We start from the raw sequence: 23,518 nt of genomic DNA, 5'->3' as shown, positions 1-23,518 counted from the left end.
ACTACAGCAAAGCAGGCCCATGATTCACACTCTGCTCTCACCGTTATTCTCAGTATTTGATCTATGAATTTAAAAATGTTTTTGAGCATTTAGTATCAGAAGTTTCATTAAGGGAATGTTACCAAAAGGGAGCTGATGAAGTATAGCTACTGTCTGGTCAAAATAAGTTCTACAGCTGGCAAATATGGATAATACATAGGACAGTGTGCACCTGTACAGTTTCCAAGGAATTTGTTCAAGAAAATAGAAGCATTTCACCCAGAAACATCAGAGGTCACATTTTGTCTATATTAAATCCAGTGTATAATCAATTAACATTTATATGCCAGATATGTACTGAGTAATGCACAAAGTAAGGCCTGTGAAAGCTTCTATAATCCCCTGCTATCTTCAGCCATGACTGACCTTGTATGCTGAAATCAGAGCACCTGTAGTTTTTGCTGTTGAGCAAGTCAAGCATCAAAACATCACATAAAAGAATGTGGCAATCTTCTGACTCACATCAATGCTCAACAGACAGATTTTACTTCTGTCTGTTACAGTAAAATTTAATAGGAATTACAGATTTTCTTCACTCAAAAGGAGCATATTTGTATGGTGCTGATAGCATTGCCTACAAATTAAGATTGCCCAGTCCTTCTCACCATAAAACTGTCTGCAGTTTACTTATAATGTAAAATTTAAACTCTGAGTTCAAGTTTTTCAGTGGCAGTTTCCTTCCTTAATCTTTATTTTCCTTATGTAGTTGAAAGTTTCAGCCAAAATACTTCAGCCATTTCTGAAAAGACAAATAGGAGAAATAGGCTTTATACTAATTAAATCCTAGCAGTTTCTCTTTGAAGGTGTCCAGCCCTAGCTATCCCCCAGTCCTTGGGGGTGACTACTTGAATCGCATCAGGGAGAATTTGGTGATCTTTTCCCAATGTGGCCATGAGAACTTGACACTTGTTCTTCCTGGGGAAGGGGGTAGATCTGAGATTGCTCAGGAAGGAAATAGTATTTTAGCAATTAAATTCCTGCAAGACTTTGCTTCTTGTTCTACCCCGGGTCCCTTGCAAACAGGGTCAGCAGGGTTATGGCTGCCTGAGTCCCCATGCTCAGCAGACACCCTGCCACATGTGTCCACTCACCAGGGTGGCAGCTGTTTGCCTGGAATGCAAAGGGAGGTCAGCCACCAGGCTCCAGTGGGACAAGTGTCCCTCTGGGCGTGCCAGAAGGCAGAGAGGAAAGGCAGCACTAGTGGCAATAGGATCAGCAGGATGGATGTACTGGGAGGAGTGGGTCACCAATACAGAAAGCCATACATGGCAAAGAAACTCGCCTGCAACAAACACAGAGGATGCTGGAGCAGAAAGGTCACTTCTTGGGAGATGGGAAGGGGCTAAAATACTTCTCTGATTACTGCAGACTTCCTCCTGGACAGTCTGGAGGTTAACATAAGATTTGCACTCTTAGCAATTATCTGTGAATGCAACTGCTAAAGCAAACTGAAAACTGTTTCTTATCTCCTATATTCTGTAAAGATGATATACAAAAGAAAAGCACAATGATTGTGACACACTAACTAAAATGGTAGTTTGTCTTCAGGCAGAGTAACAGCAACAAAAAAGTCCTCCAACTTTTATATCATATACATGCTTTTCCTCAAAAAATCTAAAATTACTGTCACAGGCTTCTACTTTGAACAGAAAAAATACCAAGAACACAGGTTCCCAACCTAACTCAAGGTCAAAATTAATTATTAATATCTTAACCAAGAAGATGACAATAAGTTATGATAAAAGCTGTGAAAATCATGGGATTTTTGCCACTAGCTCTAACTTTTGCTATGTCATACCCAAGACACCTTAACAAGGAGCAAATAAATTCATTTTTATGGAATCCATAGAAACAGTTAAAACAACAACAAAAATCAACGGTTCTCAAAACCTGAAAAGGGTGTTAGTGTTCTCAGAACCCCTGCAGGGATGACTACTCATCAAATGACTCCTGCAGCAGAGGAAGGTTATTGTCCTCAAGATGCATACTTGCACTACCCTGTGATAGAGCTGCTGGCACTGCCCGGCTATTACTGGCTCCCTCTTCCCCTCCTCTTCTGCTTTTACAGAGTCAGGTAATGCTGCAGCAGCATGACCTTAAAATACTGCTGTTCAATCAACACTTACTTGAATCTATACCCTTAAAAGGACAATCTGCCTATTAGCTCAGGAGACCATGACAACCCTATACAGATTAAGTACATGAATCAATCAATTGTAATTCCCTCCTGACCTCTAAATCATAGGGGTACATCTGCACACTGAAAAGCAAGGCTCCTAGACAAAGAAATAATGGATAGACTCAAATGCACCCAGCTTCATGTGTGCAGTGTCTGTATGAGCACTCCCAGGGTGTGTATCACAGGGCCCAGTTACTCACAGCTGATCCCACCTTATCCCCTGGTGTGCTGTCTCACTCTCAGAAGCCCCTCAATGCACAGCACAAGGAATTTTTCATGTCCTATCTTTGGGTGCAGATTGCTCTCACTTAGGCATCACTCAGCGTAATCCAGCCAGAACAGCCAAGCTCCATGGAGGTCCAGTGTCACTGGTACAATATACTCAGTATTTCATCAGTCAAATTATATACATATAGAGCCACGATGAAGCTGCTGCAGGGAAACAGTAATTGCAAATATATTTCAAAGCTTTTCTGCAAAAATATGTGAGAATTAGAGACTGGCTGGACACTGAAAATTATGGGATACAATAACTAAGGTGATTAGGTGGGGGACTAGGAGGTGAGAACTGACTCCCTATTTCAACAGTTGAATTTTCTTTTAGCAATCTCTTATCTTCAGAAACAGATGCTGGGACATGAAGCCTTTGTACTGGGGAGAAAAATAGAAATTAACTTAAAACTAAAAGCAAATTCCTGCTAGATCTGGATTCTCTTCCAAATTAACTCCAGGATGAAAGTTTTCCCTCAACAAAGTAATTTTTAAAAGATAGCACTGTGCTTTTAATCCACCCAAAAAGTGACTCTGCCATTATGATTTCTAATAACTATCTCATAGCTCAGTTATTTGTCCAGTGTCAGAAGCTATGCTGGAAAATAATGGAGAATGATTCCTTTGCATGATTATCAGGTTTACTTAAAACTCATCTTCCCCAGACAGCCTTACTCTTCAGAAATAATCCAACTCTGTCAAACTTCGCTACATAAAAAAGAATTAGCACAAGTCTGAATAATTATTTCACCTTAGTAGCTAAAATATATATAAAAACCCCATAAACAAAGTTAGAAAAAATATATCCAGTACAGCTCATGGATGTATGCCATCAGCCAGCAGTTTTAAGACAAGAGCATTCAGAACAGCTTTTTCTATAACAATCTTTTAACTTCAGAAGGGGACACAAGACATATTGCTCATTCCTGGCAATATCCTTAACTACTGCTTATATAACTAAAACATCCAAGTATAACATAACAGGAAATAAATACATGCTCACCTTGGCCAAGGACCACCATATCATTCTTCAGTGTTTTCAAGACCACAAATAATGTTGGATACTCAATTATTACTTTGCCTTTGAGATTGTCTAGAAGGCTTCTACTGGCATCCAGTTCATTGTACCTTAAAAATAACAGGAAATTTACTTTGGATTTTAATACTAGCAAGGACATAATGTACATTTGCTGTGGGGGGAAAAAAAAAGGAAAAGTAAAGGGCTTTCCGGCATTTCATATGATTTTCAGGTGATAACCATGTCCAGAAGAACTACCTTATAATTCAAATTACATATCCAGTCTTGTTCTCCAACTACATATTTTTTTTAAACCCTCCTAATATCTAAGCATAAAGAACAAAAGGAGAATGAAAGTCAAATTTCTCTAGGGGTTGAAATGTTTTATTATGTCTTAATGAATATCTTTAGCAAATCAGATATGGACACAGGGTTATAAAAATTGATACATTTATCAAAATCTGTTTCTAAATTAAAAATAACATTTAATATTTTTCTCATGGGCTTAAGACTACAGGTTTCATTTACTTGGTTAGCAGTGTATCCTATTTATCACATTTGCTTATGAACTACCAGTGAAGCCCTAGGAAGATGAAATAAAAAACTTAACAACTACTGAAGCTCAGGTATACTGGAGCACCTAGAGCTCTGGCAGGAGAGATATCCTTGTTCTGATACAGGAGCATTGCAGCAATAATTTCTAAAAGATGGTACAATACCTGCTACGCCAGAGCAAATCTCTGCTCACAGCACCATCAGTGAGAAGCTCCCTGCAACAATCACCACGTGTGTGGGAATGAACTGGGATGTGCAGTTCTTTCCCAGGAAAGAGCTCCTCTTCACCTCAGAGAGTGAAACCAGGTACATAACAAATGATACCACAGTAATGGAAAGTAAATGTTACTGTCTCAAACTGTAACGTTCTCTCCCAGCTCTTTAAGTAGAAACCTGGATATAGGATTTTGTGGAAAGGAAGGGGTACTTCAAAGGCTTCTGAAAAAAGGACCTCGTTGCTTTCATTTGCCATAACCGAGGCATCCAAAGGATGCTCTGATATTATTACGCTGCAATCTGAGTTATGCAATTCTTTCTGTTCGCAGCATTATTAAATTATCAGTAAGCTATTGTATCAGCTAAGGGCAAATGAAGTTCAAAACCAAAATATACTGTAGGCAGTACGTGGGGTATTTCCCATAGCTGCTCTACCTCCTCTGATCATTAACATATTACACAACTGTGTTTTCTTTTGCCAAAACCAACATGGATAGGTGAAGGAAACGATATACTTTATGATTTACAATAATGTGTGATTAAAAGCAGTTTAGGAGTCAGCACACAAGAAGAATATTGGAGGTAAACCAGGAATTGAGTTCCTGGGATTTAAGGGAAACTTAGTTTGAGCAAAAATTCTCCCATATTCAACTTCAAATCATCATGAAAATATTTGGTTTCATGTTTCTCTCAAGCCAAAGTAATTACAACCTCTTCTTACTGAAACCCTTTAAAAGGGATAACAGTATATTACATGTCTTATTGAATGAATGCATTCATAAGTTGTGGATTAACACACATGAACAGAAACATATTTACTGCTTTATTTACAGTACTCTAAATGCAAAGTATGGCAATACCTTTCCTTTGGCAAGGACCTCAACACATTCCTTTCTGGTTAAGCAAACATTTACCACCAAGAGGCTAAAGTAATTCACATGCCACAATACACTTTCCATTATCTCATATTTTAGACAAAACATCTTTAGCGTCCAGCTTGGCATAAGATAAAACATTTGTACTTAAAACTATTTTATGATAGTAAATTACTGAAGTGTTAGATCACTGAGTCAGAGCTTTATCTTATTTTTGATAAAGTAAATTTTATTGGTTGAGAGTGACAGGGATTTTTAGTCCATAATGTGGGCTGTACACTTCAGAAAGAATGCAACAAAGGAGCTTAAGGCTTCTCTTATTTAAACTTGTCTTTTACTGTATATATTATCCAAAAGACCTCAGTCTACCACAGTTTCCACTTCATACACAAGTGCAAGTTGAGGTTTCCTGCTAATCCACCTGTCCAACTGGCTCTTCCTTGACTGTGCATGCTTAAGATATCTCAAAAGAAAACTATTATTTGTCACATCAATTCCAAAGTCTATTAAAGGACAGCTCCTGATTAAGACTGATTTTCCAGGTTATCTCAGAAAGACCAGGTTATGATAAAAATCTTCCCAATTTTATTCCAGAATTAGAACAAAGTCATACATCAGAGGGTCACAGGGCAAACAATAGAGACCTATGGGCAAAAGAAGAGTGCCCTGTAGGGTTTAACCAGAAGCCTACACACACATTTCTGATTTTTACTTATGAAAAGGCTAGATCTGTTTGGAGAAAAATGAAGTGACTTTTTTTTTCTCTTTTTTTTTTTTTTTTTCAATCTTGTAACTTCCTGCAGTGATTATTGACAAGGATGAGCTGAGGATGTAGAGTAACACTGGCATAGTAGGCCCTTCCCTGTATGTGCAGCGAATTGGTCTCACCACAAGCAGGAGGTAGAACAGGGAGAACATCACGATCAGATATTACTGGATATCCTTTCATCACCAGTTTTACCCACCAGTTTTGTATCATTGGGATTGCATAGCCTGCAAGAGAGCAACCATAAGGAGCTGTAACCTTCTTCAAACTCATCCTTCACTGTGCACGTCAGCTGACACCCCAGTGAAATGAAGAACCAGCGTAAGTCTATCCTTTCACCTGGATTCTTTCATGATCCAAGACTACCTGCAGGAAGCAACTTAACTGAGGCTGTCATCCTAAAGGAGCTCCTGCAGCCCTTTGTGCCAGGCTGGATTTGAGATAAGCCTGGCTCCAAACTAACTGACCATGCCAACATAACCACTGCCTTAACACCCATCTTCACATCTTTCTTTTAAACCCTCCCTCTGCTCTCTTCTCCCATTGTCCCATCCATGCAAATTGTCTGCACTATGGCTTCTGATCCCTGCACTCAGCAGGACTTCTCTTTTAATGTTCCCTCTCCATATTTTTTCCTTCCTGGTATTTACTTTCCACACATTTTTTCTTTCCTTTCCTTATGTTCCCTGAGCTTCCTTGAACAACACCCACCATCTAATAATACACTTTCCTGATTATTTTCTTCCCCCAAGCAAAGCTTTATGCCCATGTTGCAAAGCAATAAATAGGCCTGGATTTTTTTCTTAATTAGAAATTACTCCATTTATAAGGACCACAAAGAGATGATCTTAGCAGACAACCGCTTTTGATTTTGGCTGGAATGAAATAACAATAACTGCTTTTTGAAGAACCAAAATTAAGTAGAATTTGCCTGCTAGTAGGCAGTTTAAAAGCTTACAAAAATTGTGACAGTTGAGAAAATTTAGCAAGATTCAGCAATCCCACATCAGTTCCCACATAAAGTGTTATACTTGCTCTATGAACAGTTGTTACCTTTCACAAAATACTGAAATTAATGCGGCTCTGCACTTCTGATAGCATCTGTGAGTTTCTGCAAAGGCTAGTTTCACTATCTACAGTTATTCCACCACCTTCCAGGAATTCAACAATTCAGTCTCCTAATCTGTCTCCCACAGGCAGGAATGCCACATTAGGTCACTGCATCACAACAAGTTCCCCTCAAATGGAGCCTGTGGCTATCATCGCAGTGGCGTAACTTGTCTCCATGAGTTCAGACAGCAGGAAATTCCCTGCTGATCAGGTTTTCCTGAATGTCATCTACAGGAACTTTTTATTATTTAATAATAATGAAAAAAAAATCTGCAATCTGGAATTAAAGATAAACTGTAGCCATGTTCTTTCTTTAGTTTGGTCTTCCAAACACTGAAAAGAGAACAAACAAGTTTCAGCCATCTAAATAATTGCAAATATTACCAAAATGTGGATCGGTGTAACGACATTCATGATTTCCCTGTAAGAGTGATCAACTGAACTGCTTGCACATATTTTACAGAAAGATGACTTTTCTTCCTAGAACTGAGTGGAAACATCGAGGTATTTACTTGGCATAACTCAGATTCAATAAATCACGCTATCTATTTTGGGCCTAGTCCTAAAAATCCACAACCAAGCTTATGCTAACAAATGGGAAGAAAAAATGATTTTTTTTCATCAGACCAAAGAAGGCAGCACTTTTTAGGTATCTGCATACGCTTAGAAGGGGGCAAAGACAGGGTACAGCATTTAAAGTGTCTCCCAAGCACTCATTCTGAAGTGCTGCAGTACAGCAAAGATAATAACTAACAGATGGACTTTCATTCCAAAGTGGTGAATAACCTCTTCGTGTGGTTATGATTTGGTGAACATGGAAGGAGAGAAATGCTCTCTTGAATTAGGTATGAAAGGAAAATTGTATAGCAGAAAGCAAATACAATGTATTAAAATAATACACAGTATTTATATTTAACTTTGTCTCTAGAATTCTGACATTCTAAAAAACCCTAAACCAGTGAATTTGATTAGTCCAGATACATGACAAAATAAGAAAACTCAATGAGCAAACCAGCAGAGATCTTAGAAACAAACAAACAAAACACCTTAAGACTTGCCATAACACTTCCTTTATAACTAACTCTTAACAACTGCAAAACAATATGAAGGAATACTCTGCCTGAACACCCTTCTAAGGAAAGAGAATGGGAACCTAGTTCAAGCTGATATTTTAATATGAAAAAAATAAATACTACAGTTTACAGAAGTATTTAAAATCTCGCTCCTCCTTCCACTATTGGTTATGTTTCTTCTCCTGGTCTAGGACCTCCATAATTTGCCTCAATAGATGTTAAGTAACTTCTCCCCCATACTACTGATATCTGCATAATTTAATCAATTCCGGTACAGATCAGATGCCTGGCCAAACCCTTTTCAGGTCAAATCCCTATCTTAAGTAACACTTCCATCAAAAACATGCTTTTTCTGGAAAAAAAAAAAATAAAAGAAAATTAGGACAAGAAACCTTCTCTTATCAACCATTTGGACCACAAGTCCTGCTAGGAATCAACTGAAAAAGTACAGGAAGAAAAGTTGCCAGCATGGCAGGAAAGTATTTTGGACATCATCACTGTGTCCTGACTACATCTACATTCACGGAGTACATAAAGGCACAGCCAATTAATGAGAAAACTATGAAGCTGTTCCTTTTCCTTATCATATTTCAGCCACAGTTCATCCTCAAACAATGACCATATTAAGACAACCTGTAACAATCCAAGGTCTCCTCTCTTTCATGGGCTGTAAGAGGCTCTGCCACTAGAGAAGTCTAAGAACTGTTGAAGAGTCAAATGTGAAATGGGGAGAAGAAAAACTGAACTCACAATCCCTCCTCTTGTGACCAACATATTTCAGGAGTTTAACATCCTGGAAGAAAAAAAAAAAGTAATACCCAGGTGAAGACAGCAAGAACAACAGCTGTCACCTACATTATTTGACACAATAGTAGATGTCCAAAAAACCTCATTGGTTTGTTCACTTCTACCCTAGAAAATATACAAAACAGTTAATGGAATGGAGAGAGAAGCAAAGTAAGAGTACAAGTATGTCACCAGAGAAGCACAAAGGCTGTCCTTGTTTAAGCCTCTTGAGAATGAGGCAACTGCACAAAGGAAAAAAGTGCAGTAAAAGCTGTTAAATGGCACTAATGGAAAAATACATCAATTAATGGCAAAACACATAAAGCAGATAAGGCAACTGCTTCAACAATTTAGTGGACTGAGCTTTAAGAGTGATATGGTAAAAGGATTCAGGATCACAATAATGATCTAAAGATTAACTGAAGTACAGAACATTCTGCATCTTTTAGTTGTAAAACAAAGTACAACAAAACAAAAGGAAAATGTGAAACCAGCAAATGTCAGTGCTTTTGCATTTGGCAGAATTTGGTGCAAAGAGTACAGAAATAAAGTGATACTGAATTTCAAGAATGCAAATACTTTCCCCATCTCATAAGACATGATGAAAAAAAAGAACAAAAATCCAGCAGCAAGTAAAGATGTTATAATTCAAGTGTATCACGGCAAGAGTTCTTTACACACATGGGAATTTGCTTACTTTGTGAAGCCAGGCAGCTTCACAAACTGCTCAAAAGCTCAAGGTTTACAACTCTTTAAATAGTATAGAGCTGACATATGAAAAAAATGTAAACCACAATCATGTAAGGCCACTATATGACTTAGATAAAGAAACAAACAGCCTGAATTAACACTAGCCAGAAGACTTAATGTGAAGACAAAATTTCACAAGGGAAAAGTTCTGATTAGTAAGACAGAGAGCTGGCTCCTGTAGATAAATGCCTTATGTTTCAAAAACTGAAAAGGTATCACTGGCATATTTAGTAACAGTAAAAGCTGTGCATGGTTCCCCAAAAATTCAGAGAAGTCAAAATATGAAACTTGTGTCACTAATACAATACTGGCATGGTCACAGGGAAAAAGCCAATGTCATGAATCTACTTTAATGACAGCATACTCATACACAGCCCCATGAAACCTAACTGCAAATAATTTTAGAGGAACAAGTTGTACCAAGCAGTATCAGAGCATGCAATAAAAACACTTAATATATCAAGTTCAGGAAACTAATACATCAAATCTCATTTGACAAATTAACAGCAGTACACTGCTAAAATAAACAAATATAAAACTGATGAGAAATCAGTCACTGTAAATTGACAATACATTTGTTATTATGCTTGGGTTAATCTAATGAACCTCCACTTCAGGAAGAGTTGATCTTTCTCTAATTTTGAATCCCCGAATAGCAAGTATTAACTTCCAAATTTAGCTCATATGGAGAGAGTCTAAATACCTTTACCACTCTGTATAGAATGGTAGAAACATATTCAGAAATTTTATACTTATTTTCATGGGAATCACAGCACCATAAACGTTCCATTAGGGTAACAGGTTACCAATGCTTTTCAATGAAAAGGAAAAGCTATGAAGTAAAGATAACAAATTATTCTCTTGAGAAACAAGCAGGAAGGTCAGTTCCCTACTTGGCAACTTTGAAACAATCAGCCCTAGCTCACTTCCCTCAAAAGAGAGAAAAAAAAAAGAGGGATTCCCTTTTGGCAGGATCAGCAGGAAATAACAGGTTTTCTCCTTCCTGACAAGAACATGAAGAAGTTGACCTCTCCCCTGTCTCTAAAAACACTGATGGCTATGCTGCCATGTTTTCACAGTGCTGCAGATTCCAAGTTCAGCCTGTCACTTCACCTATCCAGGCAGAGTTTGCCATCTTTGCTTCTAGAGGCCTTTTCAGCCTTCCCATGCTTCTGGTCCCTGAAATTAAGGAACTATACTAACTTTAAATCAGCATCTCATTTTTCTTTCTTCCAAGAAACCAGCAGCAAATCCTCTTTTTCCTTCAGAAAAATGTTTTAACAGCAACCCACAGAGTTGAATTAAGCCCCACAATAGAGCATCCCTTTGGCTCTACGGCTCATTTTCACCAACTCTTTCCCTCAGCCAAGAAGCTACAGATTATTCAATAGGGTTTTTCTAACTATAGCATTTTCTTGAATTTTATAGCCTGTTTTCCTGCCTTCAAGTCTGCCTTTTATGTGCATGCTACACAGCAGATGAACTTCCATGAAGACTTTTTCCATACTATACATAAGTTACATAGGTACATACATATAGCAGAGTTCCCTTGCTCTCCAGCAGAAATGGCAGGCTGGAGCAAATGGTAAGGTTTGTTCTTGAAGTAGTGTTTTCTAGCTACACATTCTAAGAGAGGACAGAAAATCTGCCTGTGCATGTGTTGGGTAGGCTGTTCCAGTGCTTTAAACTCAGATGTGATGAGAAAAGAGGATATTGTGTACAGTTTTTCTGGTTTAGAATTTGGGATCTGCCTACCTGCTTTGCAAGCATGAAGTTACTGAGGGTCTTCAGATCTGCCTGTGGTGCTTATAGAACACCACTACATGACTGGACAGGTCAAACCACTGGCTGAAGCCAACTCTAACACCTTTATTGCTCTCTCAGCCTCCACCTCTTTACTTACATATTCCTCCTCTGCAAGTTGTCTGGATATAACTTGCTGCACTATAGACAGCAGAATTTTGGAGTGGAGGTTATGATTTCAAATAAATCTTTGTGCAATAAATGTCTCAGTCAGCAACTCTCTAGCTGGGACACTCTAGAAACCCTAAAGCAATACCATTAATTATAAAACAGTTCATCCAAAAGAATTCAGCATGGATTACAAAACTCTGGATTGTAACTTTAAAAAAAACAGGCGTCTACTGGTTCATAAAGGAATCCCTTTCAAGAAAAAAATGATTGCACAAGATAGTAAGATGGACAAACTCTGGGTTTTTTTGAAATCATCCCAAAAATCTTTTGAAAGGTCAAGTAATTGTAGTCAGACATCACAAACATTTAGCTATGCATGCTACAGATTCTGACCATACACATTTACTATACTCAGCAATGAGTAGTTTTTTGCTTTCCATCTCTGTTGTGTAACAGAGGATTTTAATGAAGAATGTAAGTAGCTAGGAAGGAAAGTGACTGTTTTTTACAGTAAAAGCTGTGTAACCTGGCATCTGCTGCTCTGCTTCACTTTTGTCAGCAGAGAGACTGATGCTGAGAAATAAAGAAGGAGCATGTGAAAAATGACACTGGAACAGCTGCAGTAACAAACCAGGAAGCCTGAAATGTCCCGCAGGAAAACGTAAGGAAGTATTCAGTAAGAAAAGCAAGAAGTTTTAATTTTGAAAACCCCACAGACCCAAATCCAACACTGGGGGAAAACCAGCAGCAAGTATTAATACATAGGAGCGCTGTGTTTAAGAAACAGACTACAGACCAGATTCTATTTCCCCCTGAACAGCACCAAGTCACCAGTGCCTGACTACAGTTGTGCAGTGAAGAATGACTATTGTAAGCTGGCTCCCTGCGTTTGTAAAGCTGGCAGAGCTGCTTTTGTGCCAGCTGCTGCAAGCTACAGAGGAGTAATGAATTCTACTGTCAATCTTCTGGCATAGGTTAAAGCCAGCTTGGGGTCTGTTCCAACTCATGCCAAGGCCAGCAGTTCAGCCAAAGGATTTGTATCCTTAATTCCTGTCTCATGTATATTGTCTACTACACAAATGTGAAAAGAAAATGCTTCCTAAGTAAGACTAGAGAATCACAAATAAAGCACACCACTTTTCAACGTTTGCAGAAAATCCAAAGGAGGAAATAATACTTGAAATGTGCTAATTCTAGTACACTTGCTTTGCAAGAGGAAGTAGAATTTTTGAATCGAGGTCATAATATGATAAAAAGAATTGATCCAGGCACCACATCAACAGCAGTGCCTTTTTAAAGAAACTGAGCTATGTGTGAAAAGCAGAAGGAAGTGTCCAAGCAAGAGAGCATGACAAACTAAGGAAAACATTAACAGATCAACACTTGAGGCTACCTTCAATGTATTTCAATAACAGCGTTTAAAAAATAATCCTAAAGTAACTGACAAAACAAGTCATAGACATTTTTAAAGATAAGGAAATAAATAATCTAAATGCTACATTTTAAAAATGTGGTTTCATTATATTTCTACTACTTTTTGAATTCCAGGATGATTTTCCAAAAGGCTGTTGGCTTATTTGCACACACTAAGACAAAAAGTTTCACCTTCCTAATCTATTACTGTGACTACTGCAACCTACTGATGTGATCTAACCCATAGTTATTTAAAAACAATAGACTACAAAAGAAAATTCTCTTTGAGCACAGAGCTAACTCATCCAAGGAAATAACTCTCATTTCTGCCAGCTGATCTTGAGACAGGGAAATGATCCAAAATGACTAACATCATCCAGCCTTCTGGAAAGCAACTGAATTAAATCAGTTAAAGCAAAAGAAGTGTTCACCACCATAAAACAATGGCATTTAGGAGAGGAGAACCTCTGATACTTGTTTAGCAGATTTTCTTCCCTGTGGTCCACAAGAATTAAGTGACAAACATGCCATTATTCTCATGTGCCCCAGCCAGTGCCACCACAGACAGTTAAGAAGCTCCTTGATGTTAGAGCTGGCACAAAAATCCTTTTGGTATTTTTTGCCTCCTGAGTAACTGAAGCATGAGCTACACCAGTACTACTGATACAGAAAACAATTCTACAACTGATTCTGTATCCATCCCGGTATGGTGTGGCAGTTTTACAACAGGAAAGTGACAGGATACAGTCTGGAACAGTTCTGTACTCCAGCTCCTTCACGGATTTGCTCCACTGAAAACAGTGGCCTCTGCAAAGCTCTTAAAGCCAACCAGACTGCATTTGCCAGGCACCTAAATATTCTGCCAGTGCCTACTCCAACCTTCAAATCTCCAAAAAGTTCTCTGCAACAACTTATTCTAAAACAACACTCACATGCTACTCTGAATAGGCCAAAAAAGAACATTACTATATAAAGGACCTAACATTAATGTTCAAGAAAGCATTCTTTTTTTAATTCTATTAAATCCAATGCATGTGATTAAAGTGTCAACTACCTGAACTAGATTCATGTAAGATGTTACTGAACCCAGTAAAAGAGATATTTGATTTGTATGGTTTAACCTCATTTAGATTCATTCGTCTCTCAAAGTGTCTACTGCAAATTAAGTTTAGGCTGCAGTTATTTCTCTTATAGAAATCTTATGTGCAAAGGCTGAATAAATGAATTTCTCATTAAGTATCTGCAGTTAAAAAGCAACCTACCTTTGACTACTAATTTACTAATGAAAAAGACCAAGTATCTGTTTGATTTTGGGAAGGGCTGATTGCTGTTTCGGTTTAGTTTTTTTGTTACACAAAGCCTGATAAGGCTATTCTCAGGAAAATAAGAAGGTGTATTTCCCAAACCACACTGTGTAATTTGGCTGTTGCACCTTTCCTTTCCTTACTGGAAAAAGCAATACTCTTACCATATGAAGTCATTTTGAAGGCATCCCAAATAAAGGTCTGAAGATAGTCAGGACACTAATTTATCCTGAAGAAAGAAAATACTACTTTATGAAAGAATGCAGACTATAAAAATCATCCAAGAGGCAGAAGTTAAACCTTTCTTGGAATAGTTACAGCCAAGGAGGGAATGGACACCAGTACTAACTAAATATGGCACAACTGGTGACCGAAGCAAACAGTATCAAATGGAAAATGATTCTGATCCATTCAAACACAGATTTTTTCCAAACTTCCTATAAAACCGTAAGGTTTTAAATGAAGAAGAGAGATATGTAACACTTGTTTTTTGAACCCTGCCTGTGCAAAATTCCTCATAAGCTAAGCGTAGCAAACAAGTAGACAAACCAAATGTAACTAAGAGTTTCAGAGCATGAAATGACAGGTAATGCTGAGAAGACATGAGGAGAAATTATGCTTTAGGTTACTCCAATTAACTGTGGAGTGCTACCAAATCATACTGAAAGCAATTCTTACAAGCCGGTTTTAGAGAAGACAGAAATAAGAACTTATCATGAAGTCCTCTAAGAACTGTCACCACTGATGGTAAAAGACACATAGCAAGAAGAAAGCGAGCACAGCTTTCCATGATATCTGCACACCAGTGGCTTTCTGAAGTTCTACAGAACTCCTGTGACAAAGCAGAAATCAGTACTTCATGGCTAATTTATAATTCTGGAGAAAGAAAAAAAACAAAACCCCAAAAATTTAAAGCATTCTACAAAGGACCTTCAAACTAAAAAAGGATGATTTGCTGTGAAACACAGAAAACAGCCAAAACTAAACCACAAACTCCAGTTGCATAAACAATTGCAGGAAATAACTAAAATCCTTCTGTAACATACTTATCTTAAAACTAGAAGACTAACATTTTATAATGCTGCTCAGATACCCTCTTGCACTTCCTCAATAATACAAAATTGTAACTATGAAAAGGATCTTTTTCCAAAAGGTTCTGCTAAGCCTAAAACCAACATCTGATGTAACAACATATGCTTACAACTTTTCTGTGATCTAGTGCTTGTGGAGAATTTTTTCTGGTGGGCACAGAATTTGCAGACAACAAAACATTCATGCAGACTTACACATATGAATAGCCTACATCAATTCTACTCCTTCAGTCTGCCCACAGAGTGAGGGAAGAGCATTTGGCCATTCAGGAATATACAGCCTAAAATCACACAGAATGAGGAGGCACAGAATGAGAAATGACACTGAGCTGACAGTGGCACTCAAGGCTACACAAACCAGCAGTTAACACTTCCCACTGTTAAAGAAACAGAGATAAAGAAAGGTGAGGGAGCTCTGTCCCCACTCAGTTTTTGATGCATGGGGAAGACTGCTAAGCAGCAAGCTGCTCATGTTTCAAACACAAGCACTTCCACTGGAGTTCCAGGTATTGATTCATAGAGTACCAGCAACACTCTCCAATTAACTTAGGGGCAAGGAACCGAAAGGAGAAGAAATCAAAACAAATTCTCTCTTATTTAACTGCAATGCAACTACAGAAAAAATCTGAATTTCCTCACAGAGTCTTTGTCACAACAACTGTGCTGAGAGTGCCTGCTGGCACAGACACAGTTGATGTCGACAGAAGTGACTTAATGCTGACATAGCAGTCTCATCATTTTAAGCAAACTTTGTTCTTTCCTTTCAGAGGAGGAATTTTTTTTCAGTATTCTGTTTCCTTGACCTGTCTGCACTGCCCCAGCTGGGCCTGCTCTACCAACTTGTATGAAGAGATTCACATAATTTCCATGTGAGAAACTGCAGTTCCCAAGTCAAAATACATTTCTGGTTTAACTTTCTACTGGTTTTCCTGTACTTTAAACTTTACATTCACTAAGTGGGATAAATACCAATTACTCCAACTCCATTATCAACCAACATAGGCTGATTCTGGGAATACGGATGAGTCTCAGACTTGAGAATATTTAGGTTAATTTAATTTAATGAAAAAGAATTCCTGCTCAAATCTGTGACATAAGGAAATATTACAGATACTTCGGAAGAGGCAAATGGTTAAGTAACAAAAAACCCCTAATGAGCACAAGAGATAGTCAACTTCTATATTAAACTGGTTTCTTTCCCAAAACTTCTACACAGCTGTTAAAAAGCCAACTTTTCCTCCTTTCTTTAAAAACAAAATGTGAAAGACCACTGCTTATACTGCCAACGTCTTTTCAGCTCCTCACACCACCCGACCAGCAAGTAGGGTGAAAGGCACAAGAAGTTGGGAGAAAACACAGCAAGGACAGCTGATCCCAACAGGCCAAAGGGATATTCCATACAACATCACATATGGTCAACATTAAAGGCGAATTAAGTTAAATTAAAGGCAAAGCTGGCTGGGGGCTGCTGCTTGGGAACTGGCTGGACGCTGGTCAGTGGATGGTAATCAACTTCACCAGGCATCACTTGTTTTGTATATTCTAATTCCCCTATCATTCTCATCCTTTCCTTTTTTTGTCCTATTAAACTAACTTTATCTCAAGAATTCTGATTTTTTCTTTCTGAATCTCTTCCCTATCCCCTGGGGGATGTGGGGTGTTATGTGAGTGCCTGAGCTGTGTTTAGCTGCCTGCTAGTTTAAAACATGACATCCAGTCAGCAGGGACCTCCTCAGACCCCAAGGCCTTTAATACATGATCAAAAGGGGTCTTGCCATAACATCCAATACCTCTTTCAGTACTCTGGAATGAAACCCATCAGGCTCCATGGACTTCCGAATATTCAGCTGAAACAGCTGGTCCCTTACAATTTCAGTGTCCACAAATGAGAACTCACTATTCCCACACTTAGAACATTCAGACACAGGGCACTCACTGGGCAGTCCAAGGCCTTTCATGCTGTCTCCCTGCATGTAAGAACTAGGGCTCTGTGTCTTCAAATTCAATTAAAAACAACAGGTTTCCAGCTAGCAACTCTAATGGCAAATGTTACAATCATATTTCAAATAATGATTGCAAAGAGGAAAAAAATCAATCAAAATCATTAAGAGTTTGCATTTGAATTTGAATTGAAAAGGGTATTACACATTTTTTAATATTACTGGGAAAAAAAGCCCAGCATAAACTCAAAGCAAAGTTACAGCTGAAATTCCTACAATATACTCTTATTCCCCCCTTAGAAATAATGTAGCATATTTTAGGGAAGCATATTATTTACATTTGTTACATTTGAAGACAAGAATGTACTTTCAGATGCCTAACTAGGAATCACTGGTGAACCACAATAAGTTATGATCCTAAGCTGATACATATCCTTTTCAGTAACAATGACAACAGGGTGGAGTGTTCAGAATGGTATTTATACTAACAAAAAATATTTCTTTAAAGTTTAATTTTGAAGCTCAAGATTATTGTCTGTTCTGAAAACAAAGAAAACAATTCTGCACAAGTCTGAATTCTGAAGACATAAAAGCCCACACCCAGAAATATGGTAAAATGAAGAGTGATGAGCAAGTAACTTCGAGAAAAATGTGTAATGCCAAATGCAGTGACTGGATTGTGATAAACATATAATTTTTGCTGCAATGATTTAAAAAGAAAACTCTCCTTGACTATCACTTCAACACCCTCTGGGAGGTTAACATATCCACAGAGGAACCTCCAGAAAGAAATGGATGTATGCATTTCTGTGTGTCAATACAGTTACGTAGCATTTTAACACAAACCTCTGTTCTGTTACATTGGCATGGACTGCGGCTGAAGCAGCTTAGGTACAGGCACACTCACTCAATAACTGCACTGAAATGTCAATGCTGACACATTAAAAGACAAAGAATTAGCATTTAATGCCAAATAATTTTTATAACTGTTCTTAATTACTCACTGAAGTTTAATCCATGAGACTGTATAATTGCCAATTGAAGAAATGTATTAAATCTTACTGTTATTTTTAATTAGTAAGCACATAAACTGCAGAACCACCTTACCTGACAGAGTTTCGGCTCCTGTTTTCTATTTTCATTAAAATTCGTACATCCGATTGAGGAGATGCTGTATAGATTTTTAATCTGGAAAAAAAAAAAGCAGCAAAGATGCAGAAATTATGTACAATGACTTTTCTTCCTGTCCTCCATAAGAGATGGATATCTTATGTATGTCAATAGCCAAAATAATGTATTTTTTTAAACAGTAATTTGTCATATATTAGGTGTTTTCTATAAATGACGGCTGTAATTACTAGCATGTTTTTCTAATTGTTCCAAAGGTTTACTGTCACCTCCACTGAGGTTAATTATGGTTACATTTTTCAGAATTATAGTTTCTTTATTTGGTCTTTATGCTGTGAGTCAGTTTCTTAATTTTCTGCTGGTTGAAATAAGTCGGCTGTACCCCAGAATTAGCTGGTTGGTGAATGTTAGGGTGGTTTTCATCACAGGAATGAAAGATGTGCTGCTGACTAGGAACTCAGCTCTGCAAGCTGATAGTGCAGCTAATTTAAGCCATGTATTCAGAACCATTCCCTTTTATTAGTGCATTAGATCAGCTAGGCAGGAAAGTTATTTCAATACACACCTTTGACAAACTACAGGATCTGACTCCACTGGATCAATGTATGGCTTGAGGATATCAACAAGTGTTTTATCGTCAGGCACCCTTTCAGCAAAGATAAGAATCAAGCATGTGAGACATCATTCATCATGTACACAAATACCTATTGTGAGTCACCTGGAGGAAGCTGAATATTAGCATGCTACAGTGGCACAGCTGAGTAGTTTATGGCAGGATTATAAATGTGTATCAATACTGCACAGATATGGGCAGCTTTATCTCAATTTCAGCACTGGGATTTCACAGGCACGTATGAGGAGTAAACAGATGCATATCTCTAATTTCTAAGCCTGCAAAAGAAACATGCTGTTCCTGCAGCCCTAGAAGCAGACAAGGACATACTTCTCATCTCCCTTCAGGCTAGGAAAAAAGGAGAGCTTATTTGTCAATAAAAAGCTTTTTTTTTTTGCCTTTTCAAAACGTGTTTCTGGACTTTCCTACAAAGCAAACAAGGCAACCATTTCACCCCATATGAAGGTCAGCTCCAGAGTGCAGGTGACGAGGGGTGGCAAATTGTACTGAACATCTGCTCCATGAGAAGCGAGAATGTCAGGTGTAGGGGTACTACTATTATGAATACACAAGCTCTCTATTTATATAGGGAAAAGGACTAACAAACATTATGCCTGATTTGGAAAGTCTGCTAGCTTTCAGAGAGAAAAGGACTTTAAATTAAAATGCCTTTTTATTTAAGACTAAAATTAATACCTGAGTTTACCTTGTGTAACAGAACTCGGTAAGAACTGATCAAAACATTTTGTGGCTCAACTTCAGCAGATTAATTTAAACTTTATAAAAATCTTTTTTAAAGCTCTGTACCCTTTTAGAGTGTATTCAGCATGACAGTGAGGAAATACGAGCTTCAAATGCCAGTAGAACTTGTTCTCCCTGAAAACAAAAAGAAATGCATATTCTTAGTCTTAGTTGGTAACAACTACCACTTTTTTTTTCTATGATAAAATTTTGTAACCTACAGCATGGGTGTAGAAGAAAATACATGGTTAAGATTTTGAGTGGCTTCAAAGAGTAAAAGGGGCATGCAGAGAAGCTGAGATGTCCTTTGAAAGATATAACACTCCCACATCCTGCTAAATTTCAAGTCTACATGGGAAGAAGTCATCTGTACCTTACAAATATAAAAGGATACCACCAATTAACTGATCAACGGTATTTCACAATTTAAAAGTGAGTATATTCCAGCTGCCCTTTAATTTCAGAAAAGGAAACTGCTTTTTTGGCATATCACCCAGGACAGATGACCAAACCTCTGCAACAATAATAGCCAGAGTTCCAGCTAAGGCCGGGTCCTACAGGGGACTCAACTTTTTCCAGCAATGATGGCTTCCATAGAAAATGTGTCATGGCCAGGGAAGGAAGTTGCCTTCTGGCATAACATGGATAAGAGAAGTTAAAAAGAACAAACATTCTACAGAAAGATCATAAAACTTATGGTAGAGACAAAGCAATGTCACATTCCTTTCTTCTGTATGTTAGTTGTTATTTTTAAGACCCACTTCCCTTTCCAGCTAGCGTAAGTAATACCTGAGAACAGAAGCTACTGAAGCATAGCTCAAGAGCAGTATCATCTCAGGCAGTATTTCTAGAGAATACTTTGCTAGATCAGGCAGTGTCTGCTTGCTTTTTTGCTCGTTTGCAGAAAATCTGCAGAAACTTTTCTAAAAGAATTCCCTAGGAGAAAGCATAATCTAAAAGGTAGGTTCTTGGCCTTTTGCTCTGGTTCAGAAATTCACACTCATGGCAAACAGCAAAGATTTAAAAATCAGAGCTCAAACACCTGGGAAGCACAGGGACATCTAATGGTGTCTTCTTTTTTTAACTACTTTTTAAAACATTATTTAAGACCAATGAATCATTGCATCCAGGATAATCACCCTCAGTTATGCAAAGATTCTGGTCTACAATAAAAAGTAAACACAGTGTTGTTCCAACATGTTGCTTAATTTGTTTATCAGGCAAATGAAACATTATCCAGCAGCTTCTAGCTGGCTGCAGAGAGGAGCGTACGTGCATCCACTAGCAAAATAGTAAACTTAGCTGCTAAGATCAATTAACTGTGATATCAATTTTTAAATGCAAGCACTTTCTATAAAGAGAGCTTATCAAATAAGTAATCCCCTTACCTAGTTGTTCCTACGAGAAAAGTGAGCTTTACAGCTGAACTATACTTTTTGGAGCATAAGTAAAGTCAGAGATATTAGTATTTACCAAAAAAGAGCAAGCAGGAACCCCCAACTCCAAGAAAGTAATAATTAGAATAAAACAAATTAATGAAGCCCATGGTCCCAAAAGCAACATGTGCCTCAGCAGAGTTGTGCTGCATGCCTTGTGAGTCCTCCCTTCCCTCTGCTCATGTTTGGTAAAGCAGAGAATGAGAATGCCTTGAATGAGAAGGTGGAATTAGAAAACATCAGGTCTGGAAGAGGTACGAAGATTGCATGACCAGAGCTGGAGGAAAACATAGAAATCATTATTAATCATATAGCATATATATAACCAGGACCTAGCATAGTATTTGGGCCCATGAATTTTATGCTATTTTGCATACCCGTACGACAGTCTTAAATTACCAAACTGCAAAATGTTTTGAAATAACGCAAAACTATTGAGTAGAATTTTGGGAGTTTTTGCCAAAGTAAGTAAAACAAGATTTTGCAATTCTTATCTTGACAGCTGAAGGAAGCACCAATGCTACCATACCCACAGAGTACACTGGAATATCAATAGGGTTATGTAACCAGTTCAGTTCCATTGCAATTAGCTTGTGATTCCTCTCAGACACGGAATAAATGGCAATATCTGCCATTTAACATGGAACAGTGTTATATCAAAGCACTTTCCCAGGGAGACTAGAGTAAAAGTTAGTAAGCTTTAGACACAGAAATAGGGTCACCACCATTAGCTGAAGGAAACGCTTATGATGGGCACATTTATTAAAATGTTTATAAGCACTGTTCAGATGAAGGATTTGTTCTATGTTATTAACTAATATGAGGCTTGCTAGCATGTTTTCATTTAACTCACCAGCTTCCACAATTTTTCCAAACAGGCCATACTTATCTATTCTAAGTGACCAACCCTTTCCATGACACTTTGATCTTTAAATCAAGACAGCCAAAGCCTGACAGAGAAAAACCATGACACAGCCCACAGAAACATGTAGGGGGCCCAAAGACTGTCTCTAACACAGTCACTTGAAAAAGAAATGCTCCAAAAAGAACTTCTAGTTATCTGCTACCTGCTGCTAGGAACACTCTTCATGTGTCTGTACAAACGGCTGTCACACAGCACATCCTCATTTCACATGCAAGACTGATTCCCTGTGGGCTCACTGAGGCACACTCAGTTCATCACTGCAGCTGTGAAATCAGCTTAAGAGGATTCTTCCCAGACTTCCGCCCTCCCTCCCCCTTCCAGGCACAACCTAGTGTATGGAATAGTGCACAGAAAGTGCTCTGAATCAGGGAAGCTGAAGTTAAAAGCTCACTTCTCATCAAAAAGTTCCGCTTTGAAAAACCAGAAATGTTGATTTTTTTTTTTTTCCTCAGTAAACTAATACCGTAACTGGCAATTAATGACTTCATCTCGCTTCAAAGTACTCTTGCCTGGAAGTAAATGGTAAGCAGAAAAAGGCAAGACAGTTTAAGAATAGGATAGAAACAGGCAAGTAAAAAAGAACCTTGGAACAGGAATAGCCTCATACTCTTCACTGTACAAGGAAGTCCTGGAAAACAACCTGCTGGGTGCCTGTTATTAAAGTGAAGCATCCCTCACCATCACTGATATGTGCCCAGAGAACTTGATGTCAACTGTAGATGCTATCAAAGTTGCTTCACAACAAGTCCTGATACAAGTTAGATATCCTGGCTCCAGACCTCACTGACTTCATTTGCCATTATGGCTCACTGGGGCAGTATTTCCTTCAAATATAACAGACATGTAGGATGTTCATTTTCTAAATGAAAATGCCAAATTGAGTAAGTCATCTGCATTTGAGTAACAGCTCTCTCCATGAAGCATTTCATGCCACTCTGCTGCCATGGAATGCCCCTCCAACAGTGCCCTGGTTTTTTGGATACCAAGGCACTGACTATAAAACTACCAAACAGCAGAGATCTGGTGAAGCACAAGCACATCAGTGATGTCAGTAAAAGCAGCATCATAGCCCACCCTTGCACTGCTTGGTTTCATCTCCTATTCTGGCTACTTCAGAAACACGGAAATGGATCAGAGGGAAAAGGGGAGCCAAGCATCTCTGTCCCCCTGCATGATATGTAGATGCAAAATACATTCAGAACTACACAGGCTGTTTCAGAACTACTTCTAAAAAAGGTAACTATCTACCTTTAATTTCTCCTAAAACTTCCAAAAACTTATTTTGTCATCAACTGTAGTTGTATAATTAAAAAAAAAAATTCACACCAACAATGGAAACATTTTTACTTCTGATATTACAAAGACAGCAGCAGTAT

General features: G+C 38.1%; 1 protein-coding gene across 1 annotated transcript in view; it reads right to left on the bottom strand.

The window, feature by feature from the left end:
* Positions 1 to 23,518, bottom strand: part of ZNHIT6 (zinc finger HIT-type containing 6) — a 30,675-nt gene that overhangs the window by 891 nt on the left and 6,266 nt on the right. Inside the window, exons 6-9 of the mRNA XM_066192532.1 lie at positions 19,848 to 19,916; positions 18,993 to 19,073; positions 18,407 to 18,487; positions 3,492 to 3,616 (exon numbers count right to left, since the gene is read on the bottom strand). Coding sequence (XP_066048629.1) covers positions 3,492 to 3,616; positions 18,407 to 18,487; positions 18,993 to 19,073; positions 19,848 to 19,916 — 356 coding nt within the window. The remainder of the gene's footprint in view (positions 1 to 3,491; positions 3,617 to 18,406; positions 18,488 to 18,992; positions 19,074 to 19,847; positions 19,917 to 23,518) is intronic.

The sequence above is a fragment of the Chamaea fasciata genome, unplaced genomic scaffold, assembly GCF_029207755.1.
Source record: "Chamaea fasciata isolate MVZ Bird 193981 ecotype frontalis unplaced genomic scaffold, bChaFas1.0.hap1 SCAF_10, whole genome shotgun sequence".
Lineage (NCBI taxonomy): Eukaryota > Metazoa > Chordata > Aves > Passeriformes > Sylviidae > Chamaea > Chamaea fasciata.
The sequence above is the reverse complement of the archived record's forward strand: the minus strand, read 5'-3'. Positions and strand labels throughout refer to the sequence as shown.